At 35.4% G+C, this 19,711-nt stretch overlaps 1 protein-coding gene across 4 annotated transcripts in view; it reads left to right on the top strand.

Annotated features, from left to right (window-relative positions):
- Positions 1–19,711, top strand: part of LOC145664982 (uncharacterized) — a 536,351-nt gene that overhangs the window by 501,596 nt on the left and 15,044 nt on the right. For all 4 annotated transcript variants that reach the window (XM_081732149.1, XM_081732151.1, XM_081732150.1 and 1 more), the window contains 5 exons: positions 7,078–7,220; positions 8,582–8,702; positions 12,657–12,779; positions 14,259–14,406; positions 19,497–19,602. In XM_081732149.1, coding sequence (XP_081588275.1) covers positions 7,078–7,220; positions 8,582–8,702; positions 12,657–12,779; positions 14,259–14,406; positions 19,497–19,567 — 606 coding nt within the window. In that variant the 3' untranslated portion in view covers positions 19,568–19,602. The remainder of the gene's footprint in view (positions 1–7,077; positions 7,221–8,581; positions 8,703–12,656; positions 12,780–14,258; positions 14,407–19,496; positions 19,603–19,711) is intronic.

The following is a 19,711-nucleotide window of genomic DNA, read 5'->3' as shown; positions in this document are numbered from 1 at the left end:
GAACGAGAAGAGATAGGAAGGTGAAATAAGTGACATTCTATAGCTTAAACATCAGTGCATTAATGATAAACAGTTGAGAATGTTTTCAGTCCTATTGGCAAAGTAATGGGCTTGGAGGCTTTACTTTCTGAATTACGCACATAGTTTCGCTTCAGATGTATATCAATAACAGCCCACTGTTTCAATCGGACGTCACCACTGGATGCCATGGATTGCTCCATTACTCTGGAACGAGAAGAGATAGGAAGGTGAAATAAGTGACATTCTATAGCTTAAACATCAGTCCATTAATGATAAACAGTTGAGAATGTTTTCAGTCCTATTGGCCAAGTAATGGGCTTGGAGGCTTTACTTTCTGAATTACGTACATAGTTTCGCTTCAGATGTATATCAATAACAGCCCACTGTTTCAATCGGACGTCACCACTGGATGCCATGGATTGCTCCATTACTCTGGAACGAGAAGAGATAGGAAGGTGAAATAAGTGACATTCTATAGCTTAAACATCAGTCCATTAATGATAAACAGTTGAGAATGTTTTCAGTCCTATTGGCCAAGTAATGGGCTTGGAGGCTTTACTTTCTGAATTACGTACATAGTTTCGCTTCAGATGTATATCAATAACAGCCCACTGTTTCAATCGGACGTCACCACTGGATGCCATGGATTGCTCCATTACTCTGGAACGAGAAGAGATAGGAAGGTGAAATAAGTGACATTCTATAGCTTAAACATCAGTCCATTAATAATAAACAGTTGAGAATGTTTTCAGTCCTATTGGCCAAGTAATGGGCTTGGAGGCTTTACTTTCTGAATTACGTACATAGTTTCGCTTCAGATGTATATCAATAACAGCCCACTGTTTCAATCGGACGTCACCACTGGATGCCATGGATTGCTCCATTACTCTGGAACGAGAAGAGATAGGAAGGTGAAATAAGTGACATTCTATAGCTTAAACATCAGTGCATTAATGATAAACAGTTGAGAATGTTTTCAGTCCTATTGGCAAAGTAATGGGCTTGGAGGCTTTACTTTCTGAATTACGCACATAGTTTCGCTTCAGATGTATATCAATAACAGCCCACTGTTTCAATCGGACGTCACCACTGGATGCCATGGATTGCTCCATTACTCTGGAACGAGAAGAGATAGGAAGGTGAAATAAGTGACATTCTATAGCTTAAACATCAGTCCATTAATGATAAACAGTTGAGAATGTTTTCAGTCCTATTGGCCAAGTAATGGGCTTGGAGGCTTTACTTTCTGAATTACGTACATAGTTTCGCTTCAGATGTATATCAATAACAGCCCACTGTTTCAATCGGACGTCACCACTGGATGCCATGGATTGCTCCATTACTCTGGAACGAGAAGAGATAGGAAGGTGAAATAAGTGACATTCTATAGCTTAAACATCAGTCCATTAATGATAAACAGTTGAGAATGTTTTCAGTCCTATTGGCCAAGTAATGGGCTTGGAGGCTTTACTTTCTGAATTACGTACATAGTTTCGCTTCAGATGTATATCAATAACAGCCCACTGTTTCAATCGGACGTCACCACTGGATGCCATGGATTGCTCCATTACTCTGGAACGAGAAGAGATAGGAAGGTGAAATAAGTGACATTCTATAGCTTAAACATCAGTCCATTAATGATAAACAGTTGAGAATGTTTTCAGTCCTATTGGCCAAGTAATGGGCTTGGAGGCTTTACTTTCTGAATTACGTACATAGTTTCGCTTCAGATGTATATCAATAACAGCCCACTGTTTCAATCGGACGTCACCACTGGATGCCATGGATTGCTCCATTACTCTGGAACGAGAAGAGATAGGAAGGTGAAATAAGTGACATTCTATAGCTTAAACATCAGTCCATTAATGATAAACAGTTGAGAATGTTTTCAGTCCTATTGGCCAAGTAATGGGCTTGGAGGCTTTACTTTCTGAATTACGTACATAGTTTCGCTTCAGATGTATATCAATAACAGCCCACTGTTTCAATCGGACGTCACCACTGGATGCCATGGATTGCTCCATTACTCTGGAACGAGAAGAGATAGGAAGGTGAAATAAGTGACATTCTATAGCTTAAACATCAGTCCATTAATAATAAACAGTTGAGAATGTTTTCAGTCCTATTGGCCAAGTAATGGGCTTGGAGGCTTTACTTTCTGAATTACGTACATAGTTTCGCTTCAGATGTATATCAATAACAGCCCACTGTTTCAATCGGACGTCACCACTGGATGCCATGGATTGCTCCATTACTCTGGAACGAGAAGAGATAGGAAGGTGAAATAAGTGACATTCTATAGCTTAAACATCAGTGCATTAATGATAAACAGTTGAGAATGTTTTCAGTCCTATTGGCAAAGTAATGGGCTTGGAGGCTTTACTTTCTGAATTACGCACATAGTTTCGCTTCAGATGTATATCAATAACAGCCCACTGTTTCAATCGGACGTCACCACTGGATGCCATGGATTGCTCCATTACTCTGGAACGAGAAGAGATAGGAAGGTGAAATAAGTGACATTCTATAGCTTAAACATCAGTCCATTAATGATAAACAGTTGAGAATGTTTTCAGTCCTATTGGCCAAGTAATGGGCTTGGAGGCTTTACTTTCTGAATTACGTACATAGTTTCGCTTCAGATGTATATCAATAACAGCCCACTGTTTCAATCGGACGTCACCACTGGATGCCATGGATTGCTCCATTACTCTGGAACGAGAAGAGATAGGAAGGTGAAATAAGTGACATTCTATAGCTTAAACATCAGTCCATTAATGATAAACAGTTGAGAATGTTTTCAGTCCTATTGGCCAAGTAATGGGCTTGGAGGCTTTACTTTCTGAATTACGTACATAGTTTCGCTTCAGATGTATATCAATAACAGCCCACTGTTTCAATCGGACGTCACCACTGGATGCCATGGATTGCTCCATTACTCTGGAACGAGAAGAGATAGGAAGGTGAAATAAGTGACATTCTATAGCTTAAACATCAGTCCATTAATGATAAACAGTTGAGAATGTTTTCAGTCCTATTGGCCAAGTAATGGGCTTGGAGGCTTTACTTTCTGAATTACGTACATAGTTTCGCTTCAGATGTATATCAATAACAGCCCACTGTTTCAATCGGACGTCACCACTGGATGCCATGGATTGCTCCATTACTCTGGAACGAGAAGAGATAGGAAGGTGAAATAAGTGACATTCTATAGCTTAAACATCAGTCCATTAATGATAAACAGTTGAGAATGTTTTCAGTCCTATTGGCCAAGTAATGGGCTTGGAGGCTTTACTTTCTGAATTACGTACATAGTTTCGCTTCAGATGTATATCAATAACAGCCCATTGTTTCAATCGGACGTCACCACTGGATGCCATGGATTGCTCCATTACTCTGGAACGAGAAGAGATAGGAAGGTGAAATAAGTGACATTCTATAGCTTAAACATCAGTGCATTAATGATAAACAGTTCAGAATGTTTGTAGTACTATTCGCCAAGTCGTGGGTTTGGAGGCATTACTTTCTGAACCACCCACGTATATAGCAAAATTCAAAGAATTAACTCTTTTTCCTGTGTAATTTTCTAGTATTTGCAAATAATTTTAATGAGATACCTATTGTTGTCAATATGTTTCCCATTGTCAAGAAATGTGTCATTGAATCAATTATGACGTTTTGGCTAGATGTGCCTATAATAAATAGTACAGCAGATGATTAATATTTTCATATTAGTTTAATGCACTTGTATCTCAAAATAATACTAATAATATATTTTATTTTATTTTATATTTTCTTTCACCGATAATTTCGACTTTCAAATTTCTGAAGTTTCATTATATTGTAAACCATTGTATATAAAAGTTCAAGCTATCTGTATATACTAATTTACAGCAGGATTCAATATAGGGAACCATCCATACATCTACAAAATCTTTAACAGAATTGGAATTTGGGATTATCGATGCAAGTATGATGACTAACTAATTAACTCTATGGCCTATGAAACCCGGAGATTCAATGCCGCGTTCACAAAAGTTCTCCACTGACTTCTACCCTTAGCCAACTGGGTCCAGTTTCTACTCTGTATTCCTATTCCTGCGAGATCCATCTTAATATTGTCCTCCCATCTGCGTCTAGGTCTTCCTAATGGTCTTTTTCCGATTGGATTTCCAGTTAAAACTTTGAAAGCGTTCCTAATGTCTTCCATTCTCGGTAGATGACCTGCCTATCTGAGCCTTCTATACTTGATAACCCTATCAATCTTTGGTAAACGGTATAAATTATGTAGTTCCTCGTTATGAAGTTTCCATCATTCCCCATTCCTGTTCCTCTTGGGTTTGAATATTCGTCTTAGGGTCTTGTTCTGGAACGATTTCAGTGTATGGTTTTTCCTCAAAATAAGAGACCATGTTTCGCAACCATACAGGCCTGATTGTCGTTTTATATATTTTAAGCTTCAAATTCCGTGACAGAATTCGTGACGACAAAAGATTTTGAAGTGAATAATAAACACGAATTCCCTGCTTTTAGTCAACATTTAATTTTTCGTGAATATGGTTTTGATCTGTTAATATTGATCCTATATATTTGAAAGTATCCACTTTGTCAAATGTATTATTTGATATTTTGACGCATCCATAATTTGCAGTTTTACGATCTCGACGAACTTCCATGTATTTAGTTTTCTCTGCATTTACTTCCAAACCTATGTTTATTTATTTATTTATTTTTCAACACAACAGACATATGCTCAATTAAAGTGTTGAAATATTGTAATTCACTTTTACTTTTTTTTTTTTTTTTTTTGCTTTACAAGACATTGTACATAAATCAATTTCATCATGTGTTTTACATAATTTGTTATAGAAAGAACATATTCTTCAGAATGGTGACTTCAGGATTATGTTGGTCCTAGTCTTTTTACAATAAAAGAGACAAAATATTTTTAGTGCTAGTTCTAACTGGAGGTACATGGAAGTACAATGAAAATATAAAGTTTGAACAATCGAATTCATTTTGAACTATTTTTTGGAGGAATACGAGATCGACAATATTACGCCTTTGTTCTAATGAGTAAATATTAAAATTCTCTACCAGTGTATTATGGTTTTCAAGTGACGGACAAATTCCAGTTGCTTTGTGCATTAGATATCTAAAAAATTTTGATTGGACTCTGACGATACTTTTGTTGAGATGGGTTCTAAATAATAACAGCATATTCCAATTTGGTGCGTACATATGAATAACACATTTTCAATAGTGTTGCAAGATTTCTGAAGTCCTTACCACTTTTAATTATGAATAATACTAATTTAAACACCCATGCGTAACGTTTTCGATGTGTTTAATGAACGTTAATTTAGGGTCAAATGTAACGCCTAGATCTTTAACTGAATCAGGTCTACTTATAAAAGCACTATTAAGCTTATAATCATATTTAAGGGTACTTTTGTTTCTGCTGAATTATAATACATTGCATTTGTGTATGTTTACTCCAAGTTTATTTACTGAACATCAGTTCGCAATACTCCCTAAGTCGTGTTGTAAATCAAGATAATCATGCACAGATTTTATCTTGATGTATATGTTGAGATCATATGCGAACAATAAGTTTTCACTGTTGGGTACATGATCTGGAAGATCGTTGTTAAATTATATAAATAGTAAAGGCCCTAGGTTGGAGCCTTGTGGAGCTCCTGATAATGCCAAATATTCGTCTGATTGAAATTCTTTATAGATAACGGTGTGCTTACGCTCACTTAGATATGATTTTTTTAAAATTTGGTGAGAGCTAAAGATAAATTTACGTCCCTGGAAGTGTTTAATGAGTTCTCTGTATTTTTCTGTATGGTTCTACTATCATCCCCTATTAAATTTTCATCATCAGCACACGCCATAACCTTATAAATACCATTCAACTCTATGCCCCGGTTGCTGTCTGATTTTCCTTGTAGCATACTCCAAAAACAAAGTTGAATAATAATGGCGACACCCGTAATGGACAACCATGAACAGGTGCTAGTCGTCTAAAATATTTTAATTAGGATTGTGTTTTATCATACTGAGGATTTCAAGAAGAAAAGTAAGATTTACACTTACTTTTTGCACATTAAGGATAATTACCGAAGTCACAGAATACAATCCAAATATGTGATCTTCAATACAGTGGGACAATAGCTACTTTTCTTTCAAGCATTAATCCCGAAGAAGATTTCAGACAATTTGGAAGTCGAAATTTTTGGTCGAAGAGAAAGTAAATGCTCAAAAGGTAAAACAAAATAAATCTTTTTAATTATATATACAGGGTGTTTCAAAACAACACCAATAACGTTTGGGAGGTGATTTCTAACACTAAGATAAGACAAAAAGTATAGACCAACTTGGGTGCACAAATGCTTGCTTTCGGAGTTATAGGCTGCCGAAAACATGAAAAAAAATCAACTTTAAAGGTCCATAGCTCCAAAACTATTAGACCTACGGTAATCGTGTCAATACTTCACTTAGGAACTAATATGTGCCCTATCCAAAAATACATGCTTCAGAATCCTGTGATACTTCCACAACAATTTTTATAGAAGGAGTTTGGCTACGGGCATATAATTTGAAGTACTCATCAACTACCTCTATAAAAATTGTTGCGGAAGTATCGCAGGATTCTGAAACATGAATATTTGGATAGGGCACATACTAGTTCCTAAATGAAGTGTTGACCCGACTACGGTAGGTCCCATAGTTTTGGAGCTATGGACCTTTAAAGTTCATTTTTCATGTTTTCGGCAGCCTATAACTCCGAAAGCAAGCATTTGTGCACCCAAGTTGGTCTATACTTTTTGTCTTATCTTAGTATCAGGAAACACCTCTCAAACGTTGTCGGTGTTATTTTGAATCATCCCGTATATTATATATCTATATGCTCTCTACACACGTATGGTCATAATAATATTGATAACGAATTCTTGGAGATTTTTAATTAACGTTTAAATATATGTATGAAAATCAATAATTGTGGAATGAGAGGAGAAATTCTATTTTAAAATTTTGTTTGCTTTTCAGCTTCAAGCGTTGGCGGAGCAGGTGAAAATGGACTGGACAGCATCACCTGACGAATACACGTATTTCCATCTAATTGCTTTGAAACAGATCTTATGTGGCTTCAATCGGTCAGAGATAGAACAGATACATGCAGATGCGTATGCGTAAGTCTTCTCCCTTGTCCATTGTATATTTTACAAAAAATTTGTTATTATACGAGTTGTGTTCAAAAAGTATCTAACCTTTGGTTGGCAAAAGTACATTTATTGATTTTTAAATCCGAAACACTAATTCCGTTCAAAGTAGTCTGCTTGGTAATGCACACACTTCTTCCAGCACTCTCGCCATTGTTGGAAACACTTCTGGATTTTAGTTTTTGGAATGGTGAGCAACCGTGTCGTCGCATTCCGCATGATGTCTTCTCTTGACTGAAATTGGATCCCTTTTAGTGGCATTTTCAGCATGGGAAATAACCAAAAGTCACACGGAGCTATGTCGGGTGAGTAGAGATCCTCACGACACAGAGGAATATTGTGTTTGGTGATGAAAGCCTGAATCAAATTTCGCGGACACTCTCCTCATGCCCAAATTCTTGTTCAAGATTGAATGTACCGATCTGATTGAATGGTTTTCGCTTGGATATCACCAACCCTTTGGCAAAATTTAATGTATCATCGCTGCTCAAGTTGCTCTGTCATTTTACAAAAAACTGAAATCTGAGACCGCTCACTACACGTCTTCACTCGTTGGCCGACTGCCAGCGACTGACGTTTCTCGGGCGAGAAAAAAAATCACGATTGGGCATGAGTGTCCCCTCTACGTCTACACTCAAGAAATTCTCCTGTATTTCATTGGTTTACGCAGGAGAAAATTAGGTTCGATACTTTTTGAACACACTTCGTGTATATATACTGGACTTTAAATTGTAGATATAGGAGTTTCAGACTTTAAAAAAATGATAAATGGAAATTGTTAAATTTTTCTCAAATAGTATTTAACTTTATCTTGATTATTATGAATTTCGATATCAGTACGTAAAACCGAATGGTTTGTATTACCTCAATTGTCAATATTTAGAGTACGAAGTACTAAGCAAACTACAATAACCGAAGATATAGTAACTCAGCAAATTAGTATTGCATCTCATTTCATTTATTTGTGTACTTATAATTATACAAACCATACACTTGTCAACAAATTTTGGAAATATATATTTTTGTTCTAAACAGATCAGAATAAGATATCACATCAATTATTAAATATCTTTCAGACTTAATTTTCATTTAACAATCTCAATAAATTATTGTACACATGAAACCTAGTCTGCATAGACTATTTCATAATAACAACTCATAAAAGGCCTATTTTAAATTAGCACACTTTCTACCTAATAGAAATAATAAAATTAATTACAATTAATACCTATATAAATACCTGTCAGCTTTTGGCAAGTTTTTGTTTTATAAGTAAAATTTGTACGTGATTGAATTCGTTTTTTAAAGTTGAATATATATTTCTCCTTCAGAGGAGCAGCCCAAGTGTTAAAGACTCTTAGAAACTGTCCTATTGAAGCGCTTCAGGGACTGGCCACATTGGCAGTTCATAGCAATGCATTTGGTGATCCTTCGACATGGACGACTGCTGATGTAAGTATACCTAAAAATTACGTTTTATATTATGTATTATTTGTTTGGTCATTGTTGACTCCTCCAGCGATCAACTACAGCTTTCCATCATGTTATCTGTAATTACGTTTTATGTTATGTATTATTTATTCGGTCATTGTTGACTCCTCCAGCGATCGACTACAGCTTTCCATCATGTTATCTGTAATTACGTTTTATGTTATGTATTATTTATTTGGTCATTGTTGACTCCTCCAGCGATCGACTACAGCATTTCGTCATGTTATCTGTAATTACGTTTTATGTTATGTACTATTCATTCAATCATTGTTGACTCCTCCAGCGATCGACTACAGCATTTCATCATGTTATCTTTAATTACGTTTTATGATATGTATTATTTATTTCGTCATTGTTGACTCCTCCAGCGATCGAATACAGTATTTCATCATGTTATCTGTAATTACGTTTTATGTTATGTATTATTTATTTGGTCATTGTTGACTCCTCCAGCGATCGACTACACCTTCCATCCTGTTATCTGTAATTACGTTTTATGTTACGCATATTTGTTTGGTCATTCTTGACTCCTCCAGCGATCGACTATACCTTCCATCAAGTCTGTGAGCCTTTGGCCATATTTGGTCACTTTTCTTCACTAAAGTTTTTGCTCGTGAAACTTTTGTATTTCACAAATATCTTAAATGAATTGGATTAAATTGGTAGAAGAATCATTGATGGTTTACTTAAGTGGCCTGTCAAATTTTGTTGCCATTGAAGGTAAGTGGCCATATTTGGCCGAGATTCAAAAGCAGAAATCACATTTAATGTTAAATTTCAGGAATGGCTTGACAGCTTTGGAGTAAAATCAGAGTAAATATCATATGTTACTTAAGTGTTGTGTCTCGATCAAGGGCACCGTAGTTGGACGCACGTTCGCGTGGTCCTGGGTTAGATTTCTGGCCGGTACTTACCAATTCGCGGCGTCCATCCAGCATCAGGAGGCAAACTGAGGAATCGCGTAAATAAAAGACGTGATGGCCACCAGATCTAGAAAGTTCTAATATGCCTCTTAGAGAAGTGCTAACCACTTGTTAGTCGCTAGGTTGGATATATTTCAGCTGGTCGTTAACAGATGTCGTTGGAGCGGCTCATGCCCACAAAGGGCTGTTAACGCTAAGTGGTTTGGTTTATGCCTCGACCAAAAGCAAGAACAAAAACGGATTTTGACGATTGTAGACTGACATTAGCTTGAAAGTCACATTAAAGTGGGTCCGCAAGATCTAAGGACATTTGAAATTCGGACGTCCGATTTTAATACTAGGATATTCCTAAAATTATTATTGATACAAATGTCAAACACAGGCCAAACTAAGCAAGTCATAAAATTGACTGGAACTGAAATAACAGATCGAAAACTATGTCTTAAAGCATGTACTATGTTGCATTTGAACTTCCTATGGAAAACTGTAAAGCAATTTTTCGATAAGACTTCGTAGCGAAATTCCATTACGCAAGACCCACATAGTTTGTAATTTCTCTTCTGGTCAATTCTTGGTGTATTATTTATGTAGTTTATCATTTGTTTAGTGGCATCGATGCATCAAGTTGTTTCAGTAGTTTTCTAGCTTCAAAATTGGGCAGCCCAATTTTCTAACTTCTTTAACTCAGAAACAAAACTCTTGTGGACTCATGTTGATAAGGGCAGTTTTGTTTGTTCCGGTCTGGAGAGTTTCATTTTGTCCTTCATAACTGCTGAAGTACGAGGTCATTTCCAAACGCTTTAAGCCTAACACTGAAATATCGCACCACTGACTGGTAATAAGCCGTTCATGATATATAGTGCCATCTATGGAAGAAATAATGCATCAATTTCAACTTGTTTAGCTGCGTCAGTTCATTGGAGGCGGTCGTTTGAATCAGTCTGTCTGTGTTAAGCCTGTATACTACATGTCAACGTTCCAGTCTTCACTTCTGTTATTGCCTAGGCTACAGTGAAAGACTGGCTTCAAGGAGATTCAAACTAAACACCACAACACACTGAGCAAGTTTATGTGATAAATATATATAAAAACATAAGTTGGTAATATAGAATGTGGGATGCACAGTGTAACAAAGTTTACATAGACGAAACAAAAAAGAAGATAGAAGAAAGGATAAAGCAGCACAAGGATGACGTAAAATTGAAAAGTGATAACAATGCAATATATAGATATCAGAAAGAGACAAACCAAAGGATAGGGAGGGAACAAGCAGAAGTCGTGGAAACAGAGAACAGGACTTGGTAACAAAATGAAAAGAAGCCAAATCCAGCTGAAGGATTTGTTATAAATAACAGATAGGAGAGGATTTTACTTAAAGAAGAAGAAAGAAAAAGGAAGAATATATATAATTAGACAAGTGTGCTGCTGAACAGGTGAAAGTGAAGAAACACAAGTGTTACTTTTTAATGAAGGGGCATAGCTGGCTGATCTGCGGAAGGTATACAAGAGATGACCAACTCCCAAGTAGGCAGAAGGAGTGGAAGTCTGATGAAGACACAGTTAGTGTGTTGAAAATGTTCCGCGTGTTCTTCGTCTTTATTTATATATATCACATAGCCTTACTTAGTGTATGTCCAAATGTCTGAAAACAGATACTGTAAGTGGATTGTGTATGTATATGATGAATATCGAAATAGTCATTGTGAGTAGAACCAACATATTGGAGAGATAAGTAGAAAAGAAATTGAAATGATGGTTTAAATCAAATCAACATTAGTTGACATGATGTAAATTTGTTGCTACATCATTCTAGAATGATAAAAGGATTACAATTCAGAATTTTTCTGTGTCTGTCTCTAACTAATTAATAGGAACTATATTAAGATATAAAGGATGACTGTTCAGTTAAGTGCCTTTGAAATACTTTTACACTAGAAAGTAGTTTTAATTTAATTTAAAATACATGCCATAGCTCAGAACAGTTATGATAAATATAAAGAAACTTTTTTTATTATTATTATTTCAATATTTAACAAAGAGTTACTTTAGTAACCTTGATTCAAAAATGCCGAACAGTTTCGACAAAGTTTCTTGTCTTCTTCAGTGGCTTAGAAATTCTCACTGCAAACTTGTTTCTTTTTTTAGTTTTGCGTCTCATGATTATTCACTGAGGCTAAAAGAGACGCTGATAATGATAGAATAAAGAGAGTAGGAAAATAACGAAAAAAAACGAAAAAAGCTATACATAAAGTGTGATCAGCACAAAATCCACTTGGCGTGAGCTGAATTTGAACAAAGGATCCTACGCTAAGAAGTGAACGTTCTATGATTAAACCATTGCGGCTCCAAAAACAGAATGATACCATTTTGCAGTATCTATGGTACTGCATAAATGAAAAATGGAGTTTCCCATGTTAAAATTGTAAGTTGCAAAATCATGTTTCCCAATTCCTTAAAATATCTTAGCTTCTTGTAAGCACACACGGAAACGAAATATGTACTTCCTCACCACCAGAAGAAGATGTAAAACAAGTTCGCAGTAGGAATTTCTAAGCCACTGAGGAAGATGGTGTGCCGTGTTGAAACTGCTTGGCATTTCTGAAATCATGACGCATTAAAAGTAAGTCTATGTTAAATATTGAATATTATATCTGTCAATTTCTTACATTAGGTAACTTCTTTATCTACTATTTCCCGATCTACTTTCATAATTTTACCAATTTTTCTTAACCTGTATTAGTCACTCCTGTTTTCTTTCTTTGAAGACACATATTGAAAGCAGAAAGATATTAAACTATTTGTATTCATTATCTCGGAAACAAATAATAAAACTTTTTAAATTCCAATAACATATGTATAGATATATTACGTCCAATTTTCTGGAATTTCTCTAATTGATAATCCGACTTACTGTTTTCAATACTCTTATCTTGATAACCTACCTTATTTCTGATAATAATCTAACTTACTTACTGCTATTTACTAATTTCAGGTCCGTTCAGTTGGCTGTGTGTTGGGTGGTCTTCCACAGAATGCGCTGGTCAGCATTCCACCCGCATCCATGGACGGTCTGTCAGCAGAGACTGCTAGGTGCTTACCTCCAGAAACATTGAAGGTACGACTCATCATTTCAGTATCACCTATTCTAATACTTTTCAAGAGAAATTATACAAGGTATTTGTAAACAATACCGATAATGTTTGGAAGGTGGTTCCGGACACTAAGATAGGGCAAAAGTATAGACTAACCTGGACACTGAAATGGTTCCTTTCTGCGCTATGACCAGGCAAAAAGTTGTCAGAAAAATGTAAAAACAGACATAATTCGAGAACAAGATGTCGGATTTAAGTCAGGTAAAAGAGAATGTCTATTACATTAGCCGTAGATTCCATTCATTCACAATTAGATATGGCGCTGGGGCAGTGCAAGGGTGACCCCAAAGTAATTGGAGAATTCATGGGGTTGTTTATCAAAAGTTGAGTGAGGAAAATAAATAACAACCCAAACACAATATTACAACAAGTAAAAATCATAGTATATTGTTTAAGTTTGCTAACAGCAGAAAGAAAACATATGTACAATGGTCTTTCGTAGGTAATGTTGAAAAACTACTGGAAGCTTTCGAAATGTGAGTATGGAGAGGAATGGAGAAAATTAGCTGGCTCGAACAGAAAACGAATGAGAGGGTGTTAGAAGTGGTGGGGGAGAAAAGAACAATTTGGGATATTATTAAGAAAAAGAAAGAAACTGGTTGGGACATTGGCTAAGAAAGAACTCTATCATGAGGGACATGCTAGAGGGTATGGTGGCAAGAAAGAGAGGGAAGGAGACTACAATTAATGGACTATATGAAAACTGAAAAATCGTACGTGAAAACGAAGAGGTTAGCGGAAGACCATGGAGCATGGAGGCTTCTCAGTTGCGGCAAGTGACCTACCAATAATGGTAGTATACTTTTGATGATTTAAAAAAAAAAAAAATGATTCCGGTCTAGACAGCTCACCTCCATTTAATTGGAAAGTTCAAAATATCCCTATTAAATTTGGCATGGGCGATTCGTTATCATAAGTTTGTCGTGTTTGTTTATCAAGACTGTGTGTAATAGACCCAAGTTAACGGTTTCACCTACGGAGCCAGCCATGTTGCGCTCTGCAGATTGATTTATTATTATTATTATTATTATTATTATTATTATTATTATTATTATTATTATTATTATTATTATTATTATTATTATTATTATTATTATTATAGGTTTTGCGTGTGTGTATATAATATGAAAAACTATTTTTCTCTATTGTCAGGACTTGTCAATTTTGTAGATTTTATATTTCGTCAAGCTTCTATAAGATTTTTCTAAAGGCACATATTGAAAACCCAAGTCATGGGCAAGAACGCTAATCATTCATCAGTGCTAGTTCGGTAAAGGACAGTTCCCAAATAAGTAATTATTATATGAATCGTTATTTACAAGTGATTAGGAAATTTCAAAAGTTAACTCCTTAAGACTGTGGATGAAAAGTTTTGAGATCAAACTATGATTATTTGTGTTTCAACTAAGATTATTATTCATTTATTCTCTTAATGTCTGTAGGATTTCACAACAGAGCAACTGCATAGGTTATCAGTGCCAGCAGCGCAGGCTCTGACTTCAGAACAGAAGTCTGCTTTGAATGAAAACCAAGTGGACGCCGTCGAAGAAGCCATTGAAGGGGATAGAACACCGCAAGGAGCTGGATCTTGTAAGTTACAATTTTTCATTTTTAGATTTTTTATAACTACGCGTTTGTACTTTCTGTTCTGTAGGTAAGCAATAGTATCAAGTGGCAAGATTTATCTCGGGAAACAGAATTTTTAGCTGCTAAATACGATTTCATAAAGATAAACTCCTGATCGAGGAATGTCTCCTGTGGTAAGGAATAGTATCCATCTTCTCTCTACTTTTTCCTTTATCCACATCTACAAAATTTAACAATACTCTGACTCCTCTAAATGTCCAACATTTAGTCATATAGGTAACTTTGGCAAAATGCAATACAGGGTTTTCAAAATGAATTTCGGGGTTTTAAGGGTCTGTATTATTTATTACAATTAATTTACAATTATAAATAATACATCAAATAAAAGAGCAACTCAAATAGTTTTGTACGCACGCATGCGCTTGCACAGTTTCCTCTATCTGCCGTTAGAAAGCGCTAGTAGCAAAGATGGCGACTAGTGAGCAGAAAGCTTTCGTGTTTTACATTTTGCAAAGACTGAATTTGTAGTTACAGTGCAACCGTCTGTGTGGAGAAGACACTTATAACTACGTCCTTATCGTTTGCAGTTAAACCTACAGACTGCGGTTTACGTATCTGCTTAAATGTTGTTGCATGACGATAAGATTTTCTGGATCGTGTCGTCTTCTGTGATGAATCGACATTTTACCTATCTGGTAATGTGAACATTCATAATGTTCGCATCTAGGGGTCAGCAAATCCCCACAAGATGGTACAGTTGCAACGAGATTCCCCTAAATTGAATGCGTTTTGTGCCATATTCCAGCGAAAATTTTATGGTCTTTTCTCGCCTATCGACTTGATGTGTGTCGTTTGATGAATGGTGCTGACATTGAACACTTGTAGCAAAACCTGTTTGAGTTGCTCTTTCATTTGATGTATTATTTATAATTGTATGTTAAATGTAATAAATACTGCAACATCTTTAAAGCCCGATATTTATTTTGATATACCCTGTATATCACACATCAATTTATGTAAGAGTAATATGTTAACACGTTCAGAAATTTTAACACTTATCTCATTTTAAATTCTGATTCCTGAAAATTCCATATGCTTCCAAATTTTAGCTCTCCGTTGAAGCTCTGTTCACGGGGAGGGGGAATTAAAATAGAAACAAAAAGAAATAAGAACATAAACAAAATATAAAGGAAAGAACATACCGGAAACAGCAGTGGAGATACATCTTTAAGTTTTCGGCTCTCCACCTAGAGCCTTGTTCACGAAGGATAAAAAGAGGAAAAGAAATAAAAACATCAAGAAAATATAGAAGAATCAACTTTAAGCTTTCGGCTCTCCACCTGGAGCCTTGTTCACAAAGGATAAAATAGGAGGAAAAGAAATGAGAACATCAAGAAAATATAAAAGAATAAACTTCAAGCTTTCGGCTCTCCACCTAGAGCCTTGTTCACGAAGGATAAAAAGAGGAAAAGAAATAAAAACATCAAGAAAATATAGAAGAATCAACTTTAAGCTTTCGGCTCTCCACCTGGAGCCTTGTTCACAAAGGATAAAATAGGAGGAAAAGAAATGAGAACATCAAGAAAATATAAAAGAATAAACTTTAAGCTTTCGGCTCTCCACCTAAAGCCTTGTTCACGAAGGATAAAAAGAGGAAAAGAAATAAACACATCAAGAAAATATAGAAGAATCAACTTTAAGCTTTCGGCTCTCCACCTGGAGCCTTGTTCACAAAGGATAAAAATAGGAGGAAAAGAAATGAGAACATCAAGAAAATATAACGGAATGAACTTTGTTTTCAGCTCACCACCTTGAGCCTTGTTCACGAAGGAAAAAATAGGAGGAAGAGGGATAAAAAAAAAAGAAAATACAAAAGAATGAACTTTAAGCTTTCGACTTTCCACCTGGAGACTTGTTCACGAAGAATAAAAGTAGGAGGAAAAGAAATAAAAAACATGAAAATATAACTCAATTGATTCACCGGAGAAGAGCAGTGCATACACCTTTGTCAATTTTCAGAGCTTGCCACACCATCACTTGACGAGAAAGGAGCAGCAATTGAAAATATATATCTTCGCTACTCTTCCCTGATGAGTCCATTTCTTTATATTTCCTCGATTTTTAATATTTTCTTTTTTACATTTACTTTTATCCTTCAAAGAGAAGACTTCAGGGGAAAACTAAAAGGTTGAAAGTACATGGAAGTTTCAGCAATCAGATATTAAAGTAAGTGAGATGATTTCTTAAGAGCGTTTTATTAGGATTAACTTTCCAATGAGTCGTTATGATCGGGGTTAAATAAAAAAGGAAGTTATAGTAAATAATATGATGCATTTTTGTTTTCCTTTGTTGTCAACATAAACTGCTTGAAGATCTGTTTTATAAATAAACTCAGAAGACATACACTTTGGTCTTTTCTGTCCTGTTATGGATTATTGAAAATCTACATGGAACCCAATGATGTCGGCAGGAATACAAGGTTAGGATTGTAAGGCAGTGTTTCTTCCAGACATGTTTTTTTGGGGGACACTGCCCCTCTGGAGGAGACCAAAATAATACGTCTATAATATAATAATAAATAGCATAGTATCGTGTGAAAATATTATGTGTCCACCCGAAACATTTTTTTCTGAAAGAAACACGGTTTCAAAGCATAACCTATTAACAAATATAATTAAATCTATAATAATTCTTGTTGAAAGAACTAAAAAGAAACAAGAATTTTAAAAATTATAAAAAAAAATAGGTCGAAAGATTGCGATCTTGCTCAAGGATTTTAGGAATGATCCAAAGAAAAAAATGTTTCAAAGGATTGGGATCTTGGCTAATAATTAGTTTTTGAATCAGGGGCTACAAAACTTTTGAACGGTCCGTAAATCGAGTTTTCGATTTTTCTAAAGAATAAGCACATCATACTCAATTGAGTGATAGTTTGGGTTTGGCTACATTATATGTAGCTCTTCAGATATAAGACCTACAAGAAAATTTTCAATTGAAATATAATCGATTTTTGATCCAAAAAGAAAATGAATGTCCTCTCATTTTCGATTTTAAATTTTTTGTTTCAAAATGATTGATTCAGCATTACATTTGCTAGGAGAGGAGGTTTTTCATAGGTAACCTGACTGTCTGCAAAATTTATCCGAAATTAACAAACGTATTTCAGACAGTACTTCCTGGGGTTTAGTAGTATATCTTGAATTCCAATTAGGATAATTTTGTGGTTTGTTAATAAAATACGAGTTCACACTGTAGCCAAAGATAAGGGAACCGAAGCTTAAGGATTCATTCTCGGTAATATACGAACTATCTGAAATGCATAAGAAGGATGTTTCATACAGAACAATCAACAGTTAAAGGAAAATCAACAGTTTTATCTCATTTCGGAATGCTTAGTTGAGTATTTAAAACATTCACAAAATCATTCAATCATGTAGTGTAGTGAATGAATCCATAGCAGAATACAGAAAACCAAAGTGAGTGCTTTGAGTTTATTTTTGTTGTATTTATTTAATATCAATAATTAACGTGTTTCCTCACACTATTTATGACCTTTTATTGCAGTTATTTAAAATCAATAATTACAACATTTCCTTATGTTATTTGTACCATTTTTATTGTAGTTATTTAAAATCAATAGTTACCATATTTCCTCATGTAATTTGCGCCACCGAACATTATACACACCCTTAAAGGATTATTTTGAACCTCATTTTAACTCCGTGCATTTTACGTTCATATGTTTAAATACTTTTTTTTCAATATGAGTTTTCTTAGTTTAAAAAAAAACTGATTGAATAACGATCTGATTGCACAATGAACCACGGAATATCTAATTGTATATACTCGTAATTCTTCTACTTTATTACAGTTTGCGCGCGGTTCAAGTAAATAAAGGGGATGAATTTATTGTGGTAAGAAAAGAGGGTATGGTAGAATTATTGTTTAAGAAATTATAGAAACACAATGTGTCTATTAAATTTCAATTCTGGCAACACTCTAAGATAATCGCTGTAGCCACCAAGCGGTTATTGTATGTAGTTGTTAGTACCGGTGCATTATGCATTGTGTGAAGAATTCACGAATTTATGTTCCAAATTTTGTGAGTTACAGTGATTTCAGAGATCTGTGTTTTCTTTGTTTGTCATGGACAGTAAAGTGGAGCAGAGGGTAGCCATCAAGTTTAAGTAAAACATGGCAAAACACCCATGGAGACCGTGGACATGATTCAAACAGCTTACAACAATAATTATCTTTCTCAAGCGACCATTTTGTGTGGCATCGTCGTTTCCGTGAGGGTCGGGAGACGGTCAGGACAACCCTAGACCTGGCCATCCAGTGACAGTTCGAACTGACGAAAATGTTGAAAAAGTGCAGGAAAAGCTGGCTCTAAGTCGTCAATTCCTCAGGATAATTGCAGAGGGCACGAATTTTGGTAAGAATACTATTTGGAAGCTCGTAGAACAAGATGTACAGAAAAAGATGATTTGTTCCAGATTTGTGCCCCACAGTCTGACAGCAGAGCGAAAAGGAGACCGGGTGTCGTCGGGTCAGGACTGGGTTCAACTGGCCGAAAATGACCTAGAATGGATGAAGAAAATTATAACTGGTGATGAATCGGTCGTCCATGTTGAAAGGCAAACATTTTGACTCAATTTCGGACATCCAAAGAGCTTTGACGAAGGAACTCAACATTATCGAACAAGAGGACTTCCACAAAGGAATTCAGAAACTATACATGTAATTGCCTGTATACAACAAAGAGGGTCATATATTGAAGATTAGTAGCCAATCAAGGTAATTCTCTGCTGCATTATTTTCTGATAATGCCAGTCTTAAAAGTTAATAGACACATCGTGTATACCATTACCGTATAATAGAACAAAACTCAGATCAAGACCGCTGTTATAAGAAATCCGCATAATTTACGCAGTCCGAGGTTTCAGTAGCTAAAGTAGTTTTAAAAAGTATGCAAACTATATGAACAAATAACTTAGTTTTTATTTACTATTAATCTATTAGTGGTTTTACTTTTACTTTTTCATTTCATAGTAAAATAATAGATAATATATTTATTGTGTAATTTATTTCAGCTGCGAAGCTGTCGCTAGGGCTTGTATTCGTCACAGTCTTTGTGTACTGTCCAGTCCATTTCATTGTGTAGTTATTTCACCAAATAACTTCAAGAACATGAACAAGGTGAGTTATTGAATTCTTCTCAAGTAGCACACACACTAGTTGAACAAACGTAGGTTGCTTGTGGTTTGCACTGTTGGTTCAATATTGAAAGTTTATTTGGTAAACTGTT

The sequence above is a fragment of the Thermobia domestica genome, chromosome 11 (genome assembly GCF_964235325.1).
Source record: "Thermobia domestica chromosome 11, izTheDome1.hap1.1, whole genome shotgun sequence".
In the NCBI taxonomy this organism is placed as follows: Eukaryota; Metazoa; Arthropoda; class Insecta; order Zygentoma; family Lepismatidae; genus Thermobia; species Thermobia domestica.
Note: the sequence above shows the minus strand (reverse complement) of the source record. Positions and strands in the feature narration are given on the sequence as shown.